At 37.3% G+C, this 17,459-nt stretch overlaps 2 protein-coding genes across 2 annotated transcripts; both read left to right on the forward strand.

The window, feature by feature from the left end:
* Window positions 1-970: 970 nt before the first annotated feature.
* LOC139324290 (vomeronasal type-2 receptor 26-like) lies at window positions 971-6,485 on the forward strand. Its single transcript, XM_070954010.1, has 6 exons — window positions 971-1,170; window positions 1,955-2,246; window positions 2,626-3,489; window positions 4,420-4,647; window positions 5,295-5,421; window positions 5,581-6,485. Exons 1-6 carry the CDS (start codon window positions 971-973, stop codon window positions 6,483-6,485), a joined length of 2,616 nt encoding a protein of 871 aa, XP_070810111.1.
* Window positions 6,486-7,874: 1,389 nt separating this feature from the next.
* Window positions 7,875-16,254, forward strand: LOC139324291 (vomeronasal type-2 receptor 26-like). The gene is made up of 7 exons (XM_070954011.1): window positions 7,875-7,937; window positions 9,241-9,407; window positions 10,169-10,460; window positions 10,825-11,682; window positions 13,499-13,726; window positions 15,095-15,221; window positions 15,356-16,254. The coding sequence occupies exons 1-7, from the start codon at window positions 7,875-7,877 to the stop codon at window positions 16,252-16,254; spliced, it is 2,634 nt and encodes an 877-aa protein (XP_070810112.1).
* Window positions 16,255-17,459: the final 1,205 nt, after the last annotated feature.

Here is a 17,459-nt window from a genome sequence, read left to right on the forward strand (position 1 = left end):
TTAAAGCAACATATAAATATAAAGCCAGAAATATTTCTGTTAGGTATATTACCAGAAACATATGGCAAAGGGAATGTATATTTAATATTATATGTTTTGACACCAGTGAGAATTGTATTTGCACAGCACTGGAAAACTGAAGAAATTCTTACAGAGGAAAATATAATTTAAAAAATACTAGAATGTGCAGAAATGGATAGGTTAACACTAAAGATGAAGAACAAGGAAAATATAGAATATTTTTTAATATGGGATCTATTTTATCAATGGTTCGATAATACAGGTGGAAATTGGAAGTTGAAAAATGATTAATATGTACAAACAAATAATATTACCATTATTATTATTATTATTATTATTATTATTATTATTATTATTATTATTATTATTTATAATATGAATTGACCCAGACAATGCATTGTTTACTAAGCACTAATGTATGCTGCAGAAAAATGTATAAATTAAAAAAAATTAAAAAGAAAAAAGTATTATTTTTAACAATTAAATATATATTCTATTGCAAATCTTCCATTGGTTACTTTCATTGGCATTGCTCATTTAAAAAAAAAATAGCTGTACCATCAGTTACATATTATCTCATCAAAACAAAATAATTATATCCCAGAGGAATTACTATAGGCCAAAACATTAAAGGCTACACAGAAGGCTTTGAAATTCAACAACAAACCACAGGAAGTTTGGTATAAGAAGTAATAACATCTCTGCCAGATTTGTTCCTTCAATTATCCGCTCTCTGTTCTTTTCTGCCAGAATATATCTGTTCAAATCCTGGTGGCATTCAAGATACAAATTTGTGTTCACATGGATCTTCAAATAGAAAACAATAGATTTTCTCCTTAGGTGCATTCTCAGATATAAACCCTGGATCAATCTTAAGATGAAGTATTGGATTGTATATACTTTGTGATTGGTAGGCTGGAAGGCAAACCGTTTTCACAATAACAAAAGCATGAAGATGTTTTTGGTAATGTTTTTGGTGCATAAAGTAGTTACTCTGAAATGCCCTGCAAGTGATGCTTTCTTTATTCCACATGAGTGGTACCAGCCTGGAGACTTCATAATTGGTGGGATGGTGTCTCACTTCGGTTACCAACTTTATGAAATTAAATTTAGTGAAAATCCTTCGAAGAAACCTTATGAAATACCAGCGTAAGAATTTTTTTCTCTCTCTTACCTTACTCAGATTTTCAAAAATCCTTTATCTGATTAAAAGATAGTTGTGCATAAACATATGATTTTTAATCTCATCTATGCCTTCTCTTTCTTTCAATTGTATCTGGTTATGAGAGAAGAAATAACATTCTTTACATTATTTTAAAGTCTTTGACATGAAATATATCAAACTTCATATCAAGAAATCTCTATATGAAGATTTACTGGGATAAAGATAATTTTTAAAAAGATTTGGCATTATCTCTTCTTACAAAACATACATACAGTAAATAAGTGATTGCACCTGAATCTGTTTATAAACTATTTTCTGAAAATGTCATAGAAAATATATGAAAAAATTTTCATATATTTTTTACCTTGAAAAAATTGACCACTTGTATTTGTTGCAGTACATATGTCTTGGAAGTCAGGAAAATGCTTTGTAAAAGAAATTTGAGCTCTGTAGAAATGACCAGTATAAGAGAATATTTTAGTTCACGATGGAAATGAGGAGTCCTCTGACATTGAGTGTTTTCTTGCAGATAAGATCATCAGTGTTGGGTTTTGATGATGTTACCTACTTTGGGTAATGAAATGTCTGCAAAAAAGGAACTAAGCTCAGAGAAAAAGAAGGCCACTCTGTAGAAATTATTGATAATTTTAGAAAAGCTATTTTCTTTCTATTGCCATCACAGAAAGAAGACTTTGTTATTTATACAGAAATGATGCCACCTTATGAGAATTGTCAATTTACACTTTCAACTATTGAAATTATTTGCAGTATAATGACCAAATTTCATCAACACGTCCTTGCCTTGGCTTTTGCTGTGAAGGAGACCAATGAGGACTCCCAGATCTTGCCTAACATCACTCTTGGGTTCCACATCTATGACAGTTACCTCCATGCAAGCATGACCTATCGCACCACCCTGGACCTGCTTTTCAAATCCCAGGAATTTCTCCCTAACTACAAATGTTATAGCCAGAAGAATCTCATAGCTATCATTGGGGGACTGGATTTTGTCACATCATCTCATATTGCTGAAATTACAGGATACTTCAAAATTCCACAAGTAAGTTGTAAAAGGGCTAAAGAGAACAATTCATTATTCTGTTCTTGATGTTGTTATGGATTAATCAAGGAGCAATAAACATTAGTGTTAGCTTTGTATTAAGATGTTAGTTAGCATAATTTTGAAACTACAAGAAGTGAATATCTATAGAGATTCCATACTTTAGGAAAGATTTGAACATAGTGTTCCTTGCTTCTATCAAAATAATTGATCAATCATATGTGTTTGAAATAATTCCAATAAATTCATTTCCATATTAATACCTAGAAGAATTTCAGGAAAACATTTACTTCCTTCCATATATTTTGTATGAAAACTAGATCTGGACAATTGCATTTGATCTTACAACTCAAGAGAATACTACTTCACTTTCTTGCAGCTGACATACGGCTCATTACCCCAAGAGGAGTTTGAGACCAGTAAAGTCTCTTCACTTTATTTCATGGTCCCCAAAGAAAACCATCAGTACATTGGGATTATCCAATTGCTTCATCATTTCAAGTGGACATGGATTGGGATATTTGCCATTGATAACAACGATGGAGAAAATTTCTTACAGAAAATGCAGCCCTTACTTTCAGAGAATGGAATCTGCTCAGCGTTCATAGAAAGGCTTTCACAACTAGTCCACTTGGAAAACTACCCAGAAGTAATTCAAAGAATCTTAATTATTTCCATGAATTGGATAAATAGCGAAGCCAATGCATTTCTTGTCTATGGAGAATCATTGACAATTATGTGGCTAAGATTTGTCACACTTATAATAGATCCTGAAAGCAAGGAAATTGCATTATTTAGAAGGGTGTGGATCATGACTGCACAGATTGATTTCATATTATCAGGATTTCAAATCAAATTGGATCTTCATATGTTCCATGGGGCTCTTTCCTTCACTGTTCATTCAAGAGCAGTTGCAGGTTTCAAGGAGTTTCTCCAGACTGTAAATCCTCTTTCAAACTACAGAGATGGGTTTCTGCAGGAAGTTTGGGAACAAGCATTTGATTGTTCATTTCCAAAACCAGAGTTACAAGAAATGCAGAATAGAAAATGCACTGGGGAGATGAAGCTAGAGGATCTTCCTGGACCTGCCTTTGAAATGGAGATGACTGGCCAAAGCTACAGTATCTACAATGCTGTTTTTGCTGTGGCTCATGCTTTGCAGGCTCTATACACATTGCATTTCAATAGAAAAAAACCTATGATCTGTAAAAATCTTGACCTTCCACATCTCCAGGCTTGGCAGGTATTCCCTTTGCCTTGGACACTTCTTTTATTTCAATACGCAGTTTGATGTAAAATTATATTTTGATCCCATTGTGGAAAGTCTTAATCTTTTCTGCATGTGGAATCAAGCATGAGAAAGCAACCTAGAAATAAGGAGGAATTTCCTGATGACGAGAACAATGAACAATTAATTAGTGGAACAGTTTGCCTTCAGAAGTTTTGGATGCTCCAAAATTGGAGATTTTTCTGAAGAGAAGGACAGCCACTTCTCTTAAATATCATAGGGTCTCCTCCTTGAGTAGGGTGTTGGATTAGAAGGCCTCCAAGTCTCTTCTGACTCTAATATCTTAAATAGATAGAGAAAAAATGGTTTCTGTTGTTATTCTGATCATTGAGAAGCTACTGTATGCATTCTGGTTTATATGTCACTGGCAGTTATTTAGTAAATCACCAGGCATTATACAATAAGAGATAATTGAAATGATGATTTAAATTACTTTTCATGGCCTCTTCCGAAAATAAGCAATTCTCCAAATATTTTCCATGTGGCTCATGAACCTTTCATGGGTAACAAGCTGAGCTTTCTGTGTCTATCAGAATCTTAGAGTAATGAAATAAAAGTGGCCCTTCTTAGATGTGGCATCCATAATATGAAACATGAAACATGTTTGCAATAATCTCTATCTTGCATCTCTCTATGGAAGAATGCTTGAATCTCAGATTCTAAAATTTGAGTAAAGGACAATGAGGAAAGATCAGGTATGATCTAGGTTGAATTAGTTCTTTATGTAGTGAATCTAAATCAGGAGTGTCAAACTTGAGGCCCTAAATTTTCATACTTAATAATAGTTATAGGAAGAATGAGTGAATGAGTGAAACTTGAATATGAGTTTCTCTTCCCTATTATATTGCTTTTAATTCCCTCTCTCTTTCATTCCTTTTCAAGTAGCTCCATTCATTTCTTCAAGGCATTTCTTTCAACAATTCAGCTGGGGAGAGAGTGTTCCTGAATGAGAAAGGGGAAGCAACAGGTGGATTTGACATCACCAACTTGATCACTTTTCCAAACAGATCCTTTCAGAGAGTTAGAATTGGAAAAATGGATCTACAGGCTCCAAAGGGGAAGGAACTATGGATTGTTGATGATGTGATTGTCTGGAGTCCAGCTTTTAACCAGGTATCGAATTAGTGAATCCACCATGCCTTAATCCATTATGATCCCATTTTCAACATAGACTCTTTAGAAATCTAATTTCTGTTTTTTAAAAAATAAACAATGGCATATTCTTTGAAATGTTTATAGTCAAGCATTCCTCAAATTGACAAAAATGATATTACAATAGAAAAACATGTTTATGTATTTGGTGGGCATTTAGAATGTAATTTAGAATTTAGAACCGTAGAAATGATGGTAGATTTTAGGAGATCCCTCCTATACTACCACCTGTTACAATACTAGAAAACACAGTATCAAAAGTAGAGTCCTTCTAGTTTCTAGGTTCTATCATATCTCAAGATTTAAAATGGACACCTAATATCAAAAATGTCATCAAAAAAGCACAACAAAGAATGTTCTTTCTGCGCCAACTCAGAAAGTTCCAACTGCCCAAAGAGATGCTGATTCTGTTCCATAGAGGAATTATTTAGTTTGTTTTCTGCACCTGTATAACTGTTTGGTTTGATCTGCAACTGAACAAGACAGATACAGACTTCAATGGATAATGAGAACTGCAGAAAAAACAATGAAGTCAATAATCATGTCACTCCATTCAGAAACTGTTGTAAAAACCCTCCTTTTCAGCACATTTTCATGTTTTTCATCAGGTTCTTCCATTTTCTCGATGCAATGACCCTTGTTTTCCTGGATCCTGGAAGAAAGGGATTGAGGGAAATCAATTCTGCTGCTTTGACTGCGTTCCATGCATGGAGAGGAAGATTTCAAATCAAAATGGTAGGGTAGGAATTCTACCATTTTTCCTTAGACTTAAGCAAATTTAAATCTAAGCATATTTAAGCATATTTTATGCAACTTTAGGATGCATAAAATTAATAAAATGAATTTCAATAATTTGGAATTCCTAGATGACAAATTTCTTGACTTTCCTCCCAGATATGGAAGATTGCTTAGAATGTCCAGAAGATCATTATCCAAATAAAGGAAAGAAAAGCTGCATCATGAAACTGGTGGTGTTTCTAACCTTTGAAGAAACCATAGGAATTGGTTTATCCTCAGCAGCTCTTTGTTTCTTCTTCTTGACATCTTGGATACTTGGTACATTTATTAAATACAGGGATACCCCGATTGTCAAAGCTAACAACCGGTCCCTCACCTACACCCTGCTTGTCTCTCTTCTGCTATGTTTTCTCTCCTCCTTCTTCTTTCTCAGCCAACCTGGCAAAGTGACCTGCCTTCTCAGACAATCAATGTTTGGCCTCACTTTCTCTGTGGCCATTTCTAGTGTACTGGCAAAAACCATCACTGTGGTTGTGGCTTTCATGGCGACTAAACCAGGATCTCAGATGAGGAGATGGGTGGGGAAAAGATTGGCTCTTTCTATTGTTCTTTCCTGCTCTGTCTTCCAAGTATGTATTTGTATTCTTTGGTTGTCAACATCACCTCCATTCCCTGAGTTGGACATGCACTCAGCGCTCCAAGAAATGATTTTACAGTGCAATGAGGGGTCAGCTTCATTCTTCTATTGTGTCTTAGGCTACATGGGTATCTTGGCTATCGCCAGCTTTATTGTGGCTTTCTTTGCCCGTAAATTACCTGACAGCTTTAATGAAGCCAAGTTCATCACCTTCAGCATGTTGGCCTTTTGCAGTGTGTGGATCTCCTTCTTTCCAGCCTATCTGAGCACAAAAGGCAAAGCCATGGTAGCTGTGGAGGTCTTCTCCACCTTGTCCTCCAGCGCTGCATTGCTGGGATGCATATTCCTGCCCAAATGCTACATCATTGTTTTCCGACCTGACCTCAACCACAGAGAACAACTCACAAAGAGAAATTATGTATAATGTCATATTTCTGGCTCAGAGAAATTGCTGAAAAAAGAAATAGAAAGAATGCAGTCTGTAAGAAACATATAAAATTGTAGGAATAATTTTTTTTTTATTTTTGTCAAAGAAAGATTTGTGTAAAAGAATGCTGAAAAAAGGAATAGAAAAACTGCTTGCTCTCGAAGGAAGTATTTATAAAAAATATATGACTAATCTTTTTGCTGTCGCATGCCAAAAGCGGGGAGGTTGCGGGGGGTCACATGCACATGTGCCCACAACCATAATTCAATGCCCCCCCACCCACGCATGCACACACAACCCCCATGCTCCCCAACTTTTGGCACATGATGGTGAAAAGGTTACAGGTTGGCCCAATAGGCCTGTTTTTCACTCTCCCCAGGTTCCAGAGGCTTTCCTGTAGCCTGGGGAGAGGAAAAAAGCCTTCCACTCCCAGGAGGCCCACCAGAAACTGGAAACATCTGTTTCCTGGGCCCTAAAGGCCTAAAAACCAGCTGGCTGGTGCGCTCATGGGCACTGGAGCTGAGCTGGGCAATGCTCGCGTGCTCACAGATATGGCTCCGTGTGGCTCCGTGTGCCACCTATTGTTTCATGGTCTTTGTATTCTTCCTTCTGTCTCATTCTTTATTCAAAATGAATGCTGACTAATGACCATAATAAAGAGTGACTTGCTTTGGCTTGCAATTAGAAGTCTGGCATTTTTCAAGAAAATCAAATCTGATAGAACAGTGGTGTCAAAGTCGATTTCATTGACGGCCACATCAGGGTTGTGTTTGACCTTGGGGGGCTGGGGTTGATGTGGCCAGTGTGGGTGTGGCCAGATCAATGTTGACATATGTCAGGGTGCCTGTGGTGGCCCAAGTGCTTTGCCAGTGAAAATGGGCTCCCGAGCTATGTTTCCGGCTGTGACGGCCTCCTGCAACCCTCTGCCAATGAAAATGGAGCTTGGGAGGGCCACATGCAGCTGTTTTTGCTAGGAAAGGTACCGCGGGCTGGTCCTTCACTGTTTCCAGGCCAGCATTGTGGGCCAGATTTAAGATATTTTTTTAAGTTCTACATTTTTACTTCTTGAAAAAAATACATACAATAAATGACTGATACCTACTGGGTCTTGTGATGACCCGGGGCTCAGCCAGAGGTAACACAGGCAGCTGGCAGTTCAAACCACCCCTTTATTGGTCCAAATCTCCCCAAACACTCCCTTGTTTCTGGCAAGTCCCAGAGCAAAGTGACCACACACAAACACACACACACACACACACACACACACACACACAGAGAGAGAGAGAGAGAGAGAGAGAGAGAGAGAGAGAGAGAGAGAGAGAGAGAAACACACACTCCTCCAGCAACCTCTGGCTGCAAGTAGTCCAACTCAAAGCTGTGAGCACAATGGCTGCAAAGCAAGAAATCCAGCAGGGCAAGTCAATGAGTCCAGGAAGCAAAGGAGCAAGGGTAATTAATTCAGGAAGCCAGCAAGAAAGCAGGAAATCCAGGAAACTTCAAACTTTGGCAACAGCCCTCAACATATCAGGAATTCAGCATTTGTTCACGACAAATACCCCTCCCCACAGCAACTTCTTATGTCCAAATCCCCAGCAGTGCCTTGTGAAGAGGGGTGGGGCGCTATCCTCCTAAGTAGTCGGGTCAGTCTGTGCTGTTCTTGCCTTCTCTCTACTCTCCGTGCTTGAGGATCAGGAGGGGGTGGTCCTAGCTCATCTCCTGAGCTCTGTCTCTCATGTTCACTGCTTAGCCTCTCTTTGTCATCCTGCCCCTTTTCATCCCTGCCTACAAGCCATCCCAATCCTGAAAGGCCCTGGCCTGACTTGGCCTGACTTTGGCTGCCGCTCCCCATTTACCTCTGAAGCCAACAAAGGTGCCCCCTTGATCTCGGTTGGCTTCAGTTCTGGCCATCTTCCTCTGCAGATTCAGGCTCTGATGGGAGCATGACAGTTCTGTTCATATTTTATTTCATGAAAAATTGCTAGAAAATAAACATGGTACCTTGAAAAAAGCATTATTTTTATTTTTACATTTTCAACAATTAAATATATAAATATATTTAAAAATAAATATAATAATATAATATAATATAATATAATAATATAATATAATAATATAATATAATATAATATAATATAATATAATATAATATAATATAATATAATATAATATAATATAATATAATATAATATAATATAATATAATATAATATAATATAATATAATATTTATAAATAAATATATATTCTATTGCAAGTGTTCCATAGGCTTTCATTGGCCTTTGCTCAAAATGCTGATCGATCAGCCACTTATTGTCTGATCAAAACAAAACAAAAATCTCCTAGAGGAATCACCATATTTTCTCAGCTAAATATAAATAGAAGTCTGCACAGAAGGGTATTTAAATTCAACAACCATCTAGGTATTTGTCTGACTATAAAGCAAGTCTTGAACCACTGGGAGTTTGGCACAAGGGGGAATAAGAGCTTTGTCACATTAATTGCTTCAAGATTCTATGCTCCCTTCCCTTCTGCCAGAATATCTGTTCAAATCCTGGCAATATACGAGATACAAATTTGCGCTCAGGTGGATCTTCAAATAGAACATGATAGATTTTTCTCATTAATTGCATTCTCAAATATAATCCTTAGATGAAGTATTGGATTATCTATACTTTCCAATGGGTAGGATGGAAGACAAAACATTTGCACAATAACAAAAGCATCAAGATGTTTCTTCTGATGTTTTTGGTACAGAAAGTAGGTACTTTGAGCTGCCCTGAAAGTGATGCTTTCCTTGTTCCACACGAGTGGTACCAGCCTGGAGACCTCATCATTGGTGGGATGGCATCTCATTTCCTTTATCACTCTATTGAAAGTAAATTTAAAGAAAACCCTGCCATAACACCTTATGGCATACCAATGTAAGGATTTTTTTTGCTATCTAATCTTAGCCAGAAACCCCTTATATAAGTAAAAGCAGTTTGTGCATAAATACTGTATATAATTCTTTTAATGTAATCTATGCTTTCTGTGTCTTTCAAATGCATCTGGTTCTGGCAGATGAAATAATCTTCTTTACATTATTTTAAAGATTTTCACGTGAAACATACAAAATTTCAAATCAAGAAGTCTCTTATTGAACATATACTGAGGTTAAGGTAATTTTTAAAAAGGTTTGGCATTATCTGTCTTCACAAAACATACATAGAGTAACTGAGTAGTACACATGCTGAAAGTATTCATACAAAATTTTGTGAAAATCTCATAGAAAATAAATGTAGTACTACTTGTATTTGTTGCACATCATGAAAATAGTGTGTTAAAAGTAAATTTGAACTGTATACAAATTACCAATAAAGGATAATATTTTAGTTCAGGGTTGAAATGAGGGGTCTTTGGTGAGATTGGTTATTTTCTTGCAGACATTTCAGTATCCAACATAGATCCCAATGCTAAGTTGTGATGATGTTACCTACTTTGGGTAATGAAATATATGCAAGAAACAAACCAAGCTCAGAGAACATCAAGGACACCTCTATAGAAATTATTAAGAATTTTAGAAAGGCTGTTACCTTTCTATTACCATTAGAGAAAGAAATGTTTGTTATTTATACAGAAAAGATGCCTCCTTGTAAGAATTGTCAATTTATATTTTTAAGTAGAATAATTAAATTATTTGCAGTGTAACCACCAAATTTCATCAACACATCCTTGCCTTGGCCTTTGCTGTGAAGGAGATCAATGAGGACTCCCAGATCTTACCTAACGTCACTCTTGGGTTCCACATCTATGACAGTTACCTCAATGCAAGGATGACCTATCGCACCACTCTGGACCTACTTTTCAAATCCCAGGAATTTCTCCCTAACTACAAATGTGAAAGCCAGAAGACTCTCATGGCTATCATTGGAGGATTGGATTTTGACACATCATCTTTCATTGCTGAAATTATAGGATTCTTCAAGATTCCGCAAGTAAGCTGTGATGGGGTTGTGGAAAATATATAAATATATTAAGAAATATTTAATGAGCATCAAAGATTAGGCTTGGGTTTGTGTTAAATTGTTATCGGATCTATTACTTAGCATTTTTTTTTCTGAAACTACATTGCCAAATATAGGGAGTAAGTATCCAGAGTCATTGAGTGAATATTTGCATGTAGTATACTCTTTCAATGTATTGATCTCTTATATGTCTTTGAAGTAATTCCTTTTTATATTAATATTTAGAAGAATTCTAGGGGAAAATGTTCCTTGAATGTATTTCATAAGAAATCTAGATAAGAAGCAATAGTTTTGACTTAATATTTCAACAGAATCCTATTCCACTTTCTTATAGCTGACATACGGCTCATTAGGCCAAAAGGAATTTCAGACCAGTAAGCTCTCTTCACTTTATTCCATGGTCCCAAAAGAGGACCATCAGTATATTGGGATTATCCAACTGCTTCATCATTTCAGCTGGACATGGATTGGGATTTTTTCTGTTGATAACTACAATGGAGAAAAATTCTTACAGAAAATGCAGCCCTTACTTTCAGAGAACGGAATCTGCTCAGAGTTCATAGAAAGGCTATCACAACAAACCCGGGTGGAAGACTTGCCAGAAGTTTATCAAACAATCTCGGTGCTTTCCATTAATATGATGAATAGCAAAGCCAATGTATTTCTTGTCTATGGAGAATCCTGGGCAATTACGTGGCTAAGATTTATTCCATTTATGGTAGATCCTGAAAGCAAGGAAATTGCATTGTTTAGAAAGGTGTGGATCATGACTGCACAGATTGAGTTCATATTATCAGGATTTCAAATCATGTGGGATCTCCAGATGTTCCATGGGGCTCTTTCCTTCTCCATTCATTCAACAGCAGTTGAAGGTTTCAAGGAATTTCTTCAGACTGTAAATCCTCTTTCAGTCTCCAGAGATGGGCTTCTGCAGGAAGTTTGGGAACAAGCGTTCAATTGTGCACTTCCAGAATTACAAGAAATGCCTAGTAATCCGTGCACTGGGCAGAAGAAATTAGAAGATCTTCCTTCACCTTTGTTTGAAATAGAAATGACTGGCCACAGCTACAGTGTCTACAATGCTGTTTATTCTGTGGCTTATGCTTTGCAAGCTCTCTACACATTATATTTCAATAGAAAAAAAACTATGATTGGTAAAAAAACTGACTATCCATCTCTGCAGGCTTGGCAGGTATTCTCTTTGCATTGGATACTACATTTTAGTGAGCAGTTTGGTGTAGAATTCTCTTTTGAACCCACTGTAGAAAGTCTTAATATTTTCTAAGTGTGGAATGAAATATGAGAAAACAACGTAGGAATAAGGAGGAATTTCCTGATAGGGAGAATAATTAATTAGTGGAAAAGCTTGTGTTCAGAAGTTATGGATGCTCCAATGCTGGAGATTTTTACAAAATGATTGGATAGTGATTTGTTTAGAATGGTATAAGGTCTCCTCCTTGAGCAGTTGTATTGGACTAGAAGACCTCCAAGGTCCCTTTCATCTCTGTTATTCTGTTCTGTATGAAATAGACAAAGAAAAAGTAGCTTTCTTGCTTCATTTTTGCAAGTTTGAACTATCTGCTGATGTTCTTCCTGATGTTTTTCCCCCTTCCACTTTTTATACTTGTTCTTTTTTTCATTCAGTTTTTCAGAGAGTATTTTATGCGGACATACTGATTTCTTTTGAGATTTCTTATTTTTCTTGTTCGTTGGAATTGTGCTAGACTGGGCTTTTATAATGTCACTTCTCAAAGTTTCCCAAGCTTCGTGGGTTGTTTTCACCTTGAGAATTCTAATTGATGGAATCTCTTACAAGCTCTCTCTAAGTTTGTTGAATCAGCTGTCATGAAGTCCAAGCCTCTAGGTTGACTGTGTTCTATTGCTTCTGCTTGCAGAACATTAAATTCTAGTATTGCATGATCACTCCCACATAACATTCCTGTAACTTCAACACCTTCTTTCATTTCATCTTTCTTAATGAGAATTAAGTCCAGTGTGGCTGACCCTCTAGTTCCCTTCACTACCTTTTATCATGTTTAGGTATCAGTAAGAGCTATCTAACTCAAATACCTTGGCCACCTAATGAGAAGGAAGGACTCACTGGAGAAGAGCCTAATGCTGGGAAAGATTGAGGGGAAAAGAACAAGGGGATGACAGAAAACAAGGTGGCTGGATGGAGTCACTGAAGCAATAGATGTGGGCTTAAATGGACTCCAGATGATGGTAGAGGACAGGAAGGCCTGGAGGAACGTTGTCCATTGGGTTGCAATGGGTCAGACATGACTTCGCAACTAACAATATACAGCTATCTAGGAAATCATCATAACTTGTACAATAAAAGATTTTTAAAACAATAATTTAGGTTACTTTTCATTGTCTTCTCCAAAAATAATCAGTTCTTCAAATACTTCTTTCAGGCTCATGAATTTGTCAGGATTGAGAAGCTGAGCTTTCTGTCTTTATCAGAATTCAAGGGGAATGAATTAGAAGATGTTTCTTTTCAGAAGTGGCATCTGTGCTTTGGAACAATATCTATCATCTATCTATCTATCTATCTATCTATCTATCTATCTATCTATCTATCTATCTATCTATCATCCATTCTTTGCAATAATATCCATCTCACATCTACCTATTGAATAATGAGTCTCAAATTTTCAAATCTGGCTAAAGGAAATTTGTCATATTTCAGATTAAATATATCTATACGACTGAGAGAAGATAAACTATGTTCTAGTTTCATTATTGTTTAAATAATTGAAGGAATTTGATTAATCCCAATAACCTACTTTCATTCTGCTTTGGTTCATTCTTATCGTTCCTTAAAATAATATCAATTTAATGATAGAGTAGCCATGTATATTTCTATGAAATATCAATTATCAAATTTCTAAATGTACATGTTTAATAATTGTTATAGGAATGGGAAGAATGCATCAATGATACAGTGTCCTCCTCTCTACTACATTGTATTCAACTCCCTTTCTCTTTCATTCTCTTTCAAGTAGCTCCATCCATTTTTGAAAGGCATTTCCTTTAACAATTCAGCTGGGGAGAGAGTGTTCCTGAATGAGAAAGGGGAAGCAACAGGTGGATTCGATATCACCAATTTGATCACTTTTCCAAACAGATCCTTTCAGAGAGTTAGAGTTGGAAAGATGGATCTCCAGGCTCCAAATGGGAAAGAATTATTCATGGATGAAGATTTGATTGTATGGCACCCAGCTTTTAACCAGGTATTGAATTACTGAATTGGCTATGATTAATCCATTATGATCCCATATTGAATGCAATCTGTTTACAAATCTGATTTCTGTTTTGTTTTAAATAGAGGACATATTATTTTCTTTTTTTTTCTTTTTAAAAAAGTTTTTTATTTTTTATTTTTTTACAAACATATCAAAGCAATGCATGAACATTGTGGCACCTGAGTGTCATTTAATTAATTTAATTTAATTAATTTAATTTAATTTAATTAATTTAATTTAATTAATTTAATTTATATTCCCCCCCTCTCCGAAGACTCAGGGCGGCTCACAATACATTTTAAAAAACAATTATAAAAAAAACATTGAAAAATTAAAAACATTAAAAACTCATTCACGCCATTCATGGCCGGATCTCGCCAGATCACAAGAGTGAGATCAACGGCCCCAGGCCTGCCGGAAAAGCCAGGTCTTCACCGCTTTTCAGAAGGCCAATAGGGTGGGGATGGTCTGGACCTCAGGAGGTAACTGGTTCCAGAGAGCTGGGGCTGCCACAGAGAAGGCCCTCCCCCCCGCCAGCCGGCATTGTTTAGCTGACAGGACCCGGAGGAGACCACCTCTGTGGGATATTACCGGTCATTGGGAGCTATGCGGCAGAAGGCAGTCTCGAAGATAACCTGGTACTGAGCCATGTAGGGCTTTAAAGGTAATAACCAACACCTTGAATTGTGACCGGAGACCAATAGGGAGCCAGTCCAATTCTTCGCTCCAGCACCAATCTTAGATGTTCATCGGTTGTCCCAGCTTTGTGACAGCCATCTTTAGCCTGCCTCTTCTTCTTGCTGTGGCTGAGAGGGAAAAAAGAACCCTGGGTCAGATTGGAGAGCTGTGACTCTCCTCGACCTCTCAGAATGCCCCTCTTTGCTTCACCATCCCACAGGGCAGCTTCGGCTCCTCTCGGAGCCCACGAACATGGAGAAGTCAGCACAGGGAATGGAGAGACCCGTTACCTGTGTCTGTATTGCTGTGACATCAACCGGAAGCCTAAATATCATATTATTTTCAAATGTAATTGATGATCAAACATTTGTCAAATTGACAACATGACATTATAATACAAAAGCATGCTTGCATATTTCATTTGCATTTCCATTTATAGATTACAAGAGTGGCCATGTTTCCATGACATTATTACCCTGTTAAATTATTTAAATACTTGCCCTTCGAACAGGACTTTTTCTACATCACTGTAATTTCTACATCTTTTTAAATTGTTGATGAAGTTGATGAATTCAGTATTTTGAGGTGAAGTCAAAAATATTTTCCCTCTATAAAGGACAAAAATTACATACTGTTTTAAGTATCTTCAATTTCAAAACCTTTCATGACAATCACCAGGTTCATCCACTTTCTAGATGTAATGACCCTTGTTTCTCTGGATCCTGGAAGAAGGGGATTGAGGGAGAACAGTTCTGCTGCTATAACTGTGTTCGATGCCCAGAAGGGAAGATTTCAGATCAAAACGGTAGGGTAGAAATTCTACTAATTTTCATTAGACTTAAGCAAACTTTAATAAACTACTTTGATGAATACAAATAATAAGGTGCTTTTCAATAATTCGGGATGTCTACGTAACATATTCCTTGATTTCCCTTACAGATATGGATGACTGCTTTGAATGTTCAGAAGATCATTATCCAAATAAAGAAAATATAGGCTGTATCCTGAAACTGGTGGTGTTTCTAACCTTTGAAGAAACCATAGGAATTGGTTTGGCCTCAGTAGCTCTTGGTTTCTTCTTCTTGACATCTTGGATACTTGGTACATTTATTAAGTATCGGGATACTCCTATTGTCAAAGCCAACAACCGGTCCCTCACCTACACCTTGCTTGTCTCTCTTCAACTCTGTTTTCTCTCCTCTTTACTCTTCCTCAGCCAACCTGGCAAAGTAACCTGCCTTCTCCGACAATCAATGTTTGGCGTCACTTTCTCCGTGGCCATTTCTAGTGTTCTGGCCAAAACTATCACTGTGGTTGTGGCATTCATGGCCACAAAACCAGGATCTCAGATGAGGAAATGGGTGGGGAAAAGATTGGCTCTTTCTACTGTCCTTTCCTGCTCTCTCTTCCAGGTAGGTATTTGTATCCTTTGGTTGTCAATATATCCCCCATTCCCTGAGTTGGACATGCACTCAGCACTCCAAGAAATGATTTTACAGTGCAATGAGGGATCAGCTTCATTCTTCTACTGTGTCTTGGGCTACATGGGTATCTTGGCCATTGCCAGCTTTATTGTGGCTTTCCTTGCCCGGAAATTACCTGACACCTTTAATGAAGCCAAGTTCATCACATTCAGCATGTTGGCCTTTTGCAGTGTTTGGATCTCCTTCTTTCCAGCCTATCTGAGCACAAAAGGAAAAGCCATGGTAGCTGTGGAGGTCTTCTCCATCTTGTCCTCCAGCGCTGCATTGTTGGGATGCATATTCCTGCCCAAATGCTACATCATTGTTTTCAGACCTGAACTAAATCACAGAGAGCAACTCACAAAGAGGAATTAGATCCTGTATATATATATATACATCCCAATTAGACTGTGTTGTTTCTCTGTGTCATATAATGTATGTGGTTATGAGGGTATATGCATAATTTTGTATTTATTTATTTTGTCATGTTTATGTAGTGTATATTGGAGGTGGTTGCCCTATGAGAGTTGTATGCAATGAAATTTTCTTTTAATGTATGCTAATTAGTTTACATTTCAATTGACAATAAAGTTATTCTAAGTCTAAGTTGCCATATTTTTAACATTTTCAAAGATTCTTTTATAAAGCACAACTTAAATATAGTAAAAGGCTAATTACCATTTTATGAATATATATTTAACACAGTATTATAGGATATCAGTTTCGGATTTGTTAGGCTTCTTCAAAATGAAAACCTATTGAGCTTGTGAATCCCATAACTGCATTTTACAAAACACTTTCATACTGGGTCATAACCATTTGCTCTCTGTCCATAAATCTATCTTCATTGCAACCTGTTTTCAGATTTCAGTAATATGGAATATTTGATGAAATGAAATTAAATATATCCTTCCTTCTGCTTCATCTTTTAGTCAAAGTTGTGGTGACCAAAGACCATAATAAAGAGTGATTTGAATTGGTTTGGAATTAGAAGTCTAGCATTTTTTTTCAATAAAAGCAAAGGTGAATTCCAGTGTAGACCAATGTACACCAGGCTGAAGCCACACTGGCCCCTATGTTTCCTCTTCACATTGGGTAGACCAGGTCGAAGCCACACTGGCCCCAATGTTTCCTCTTTGCATTGGGTAGACCAGGTCGAAGCCACACTGGCCTGATCTTTCCTCTTTGCATTGGGTAGATTGGGCCAAAGCCACGCTGGCCCAAATGTTTCCTCTTTGCATTGGGTAGACCAGGTCGAAGCCACACTGGCCTAATCTTTCCTCTTTGCATTGGGTAGATTGGGCCAAAGCCACGCTGGCCCCAATGTTTCCTCTTTGCATTGGGTAGACCAGGTCGAAGCCACACTGGCCTGATCTTTCCTCTTTGCATTGGGTAGATTGGGCCAAAGCCACGCTGGCCCAAATGTTTCCTCTTTGCATTGGGTAGACCAGGTCGAAGCCACACTGGCCTGATCTTTCCTCTTTGCATTGGGTAGATTGGGCCAAAGCCACGCTGGCCCAAATGTTTCCTCTTTGCATTGGGTAGACCAGGTCGAAGCCACACTGGCCTGATCTTTCCTC

This window comes from Pituophis catenifer, unplaced genomic scaffold, assembly GCF_029215685.1.
Source record: "Pituophis catenifer annectens isolate HBS135680 unplaced genomic scaffold, rPitCat1.0.hap2 SCAF_15, whole genome shotgun sequence".
NCBI lineage: Eukaryota > Metazoa > Chordata > Lepidosauria > Squamata > Colubridae > Pituophis > Pituophis catenifer.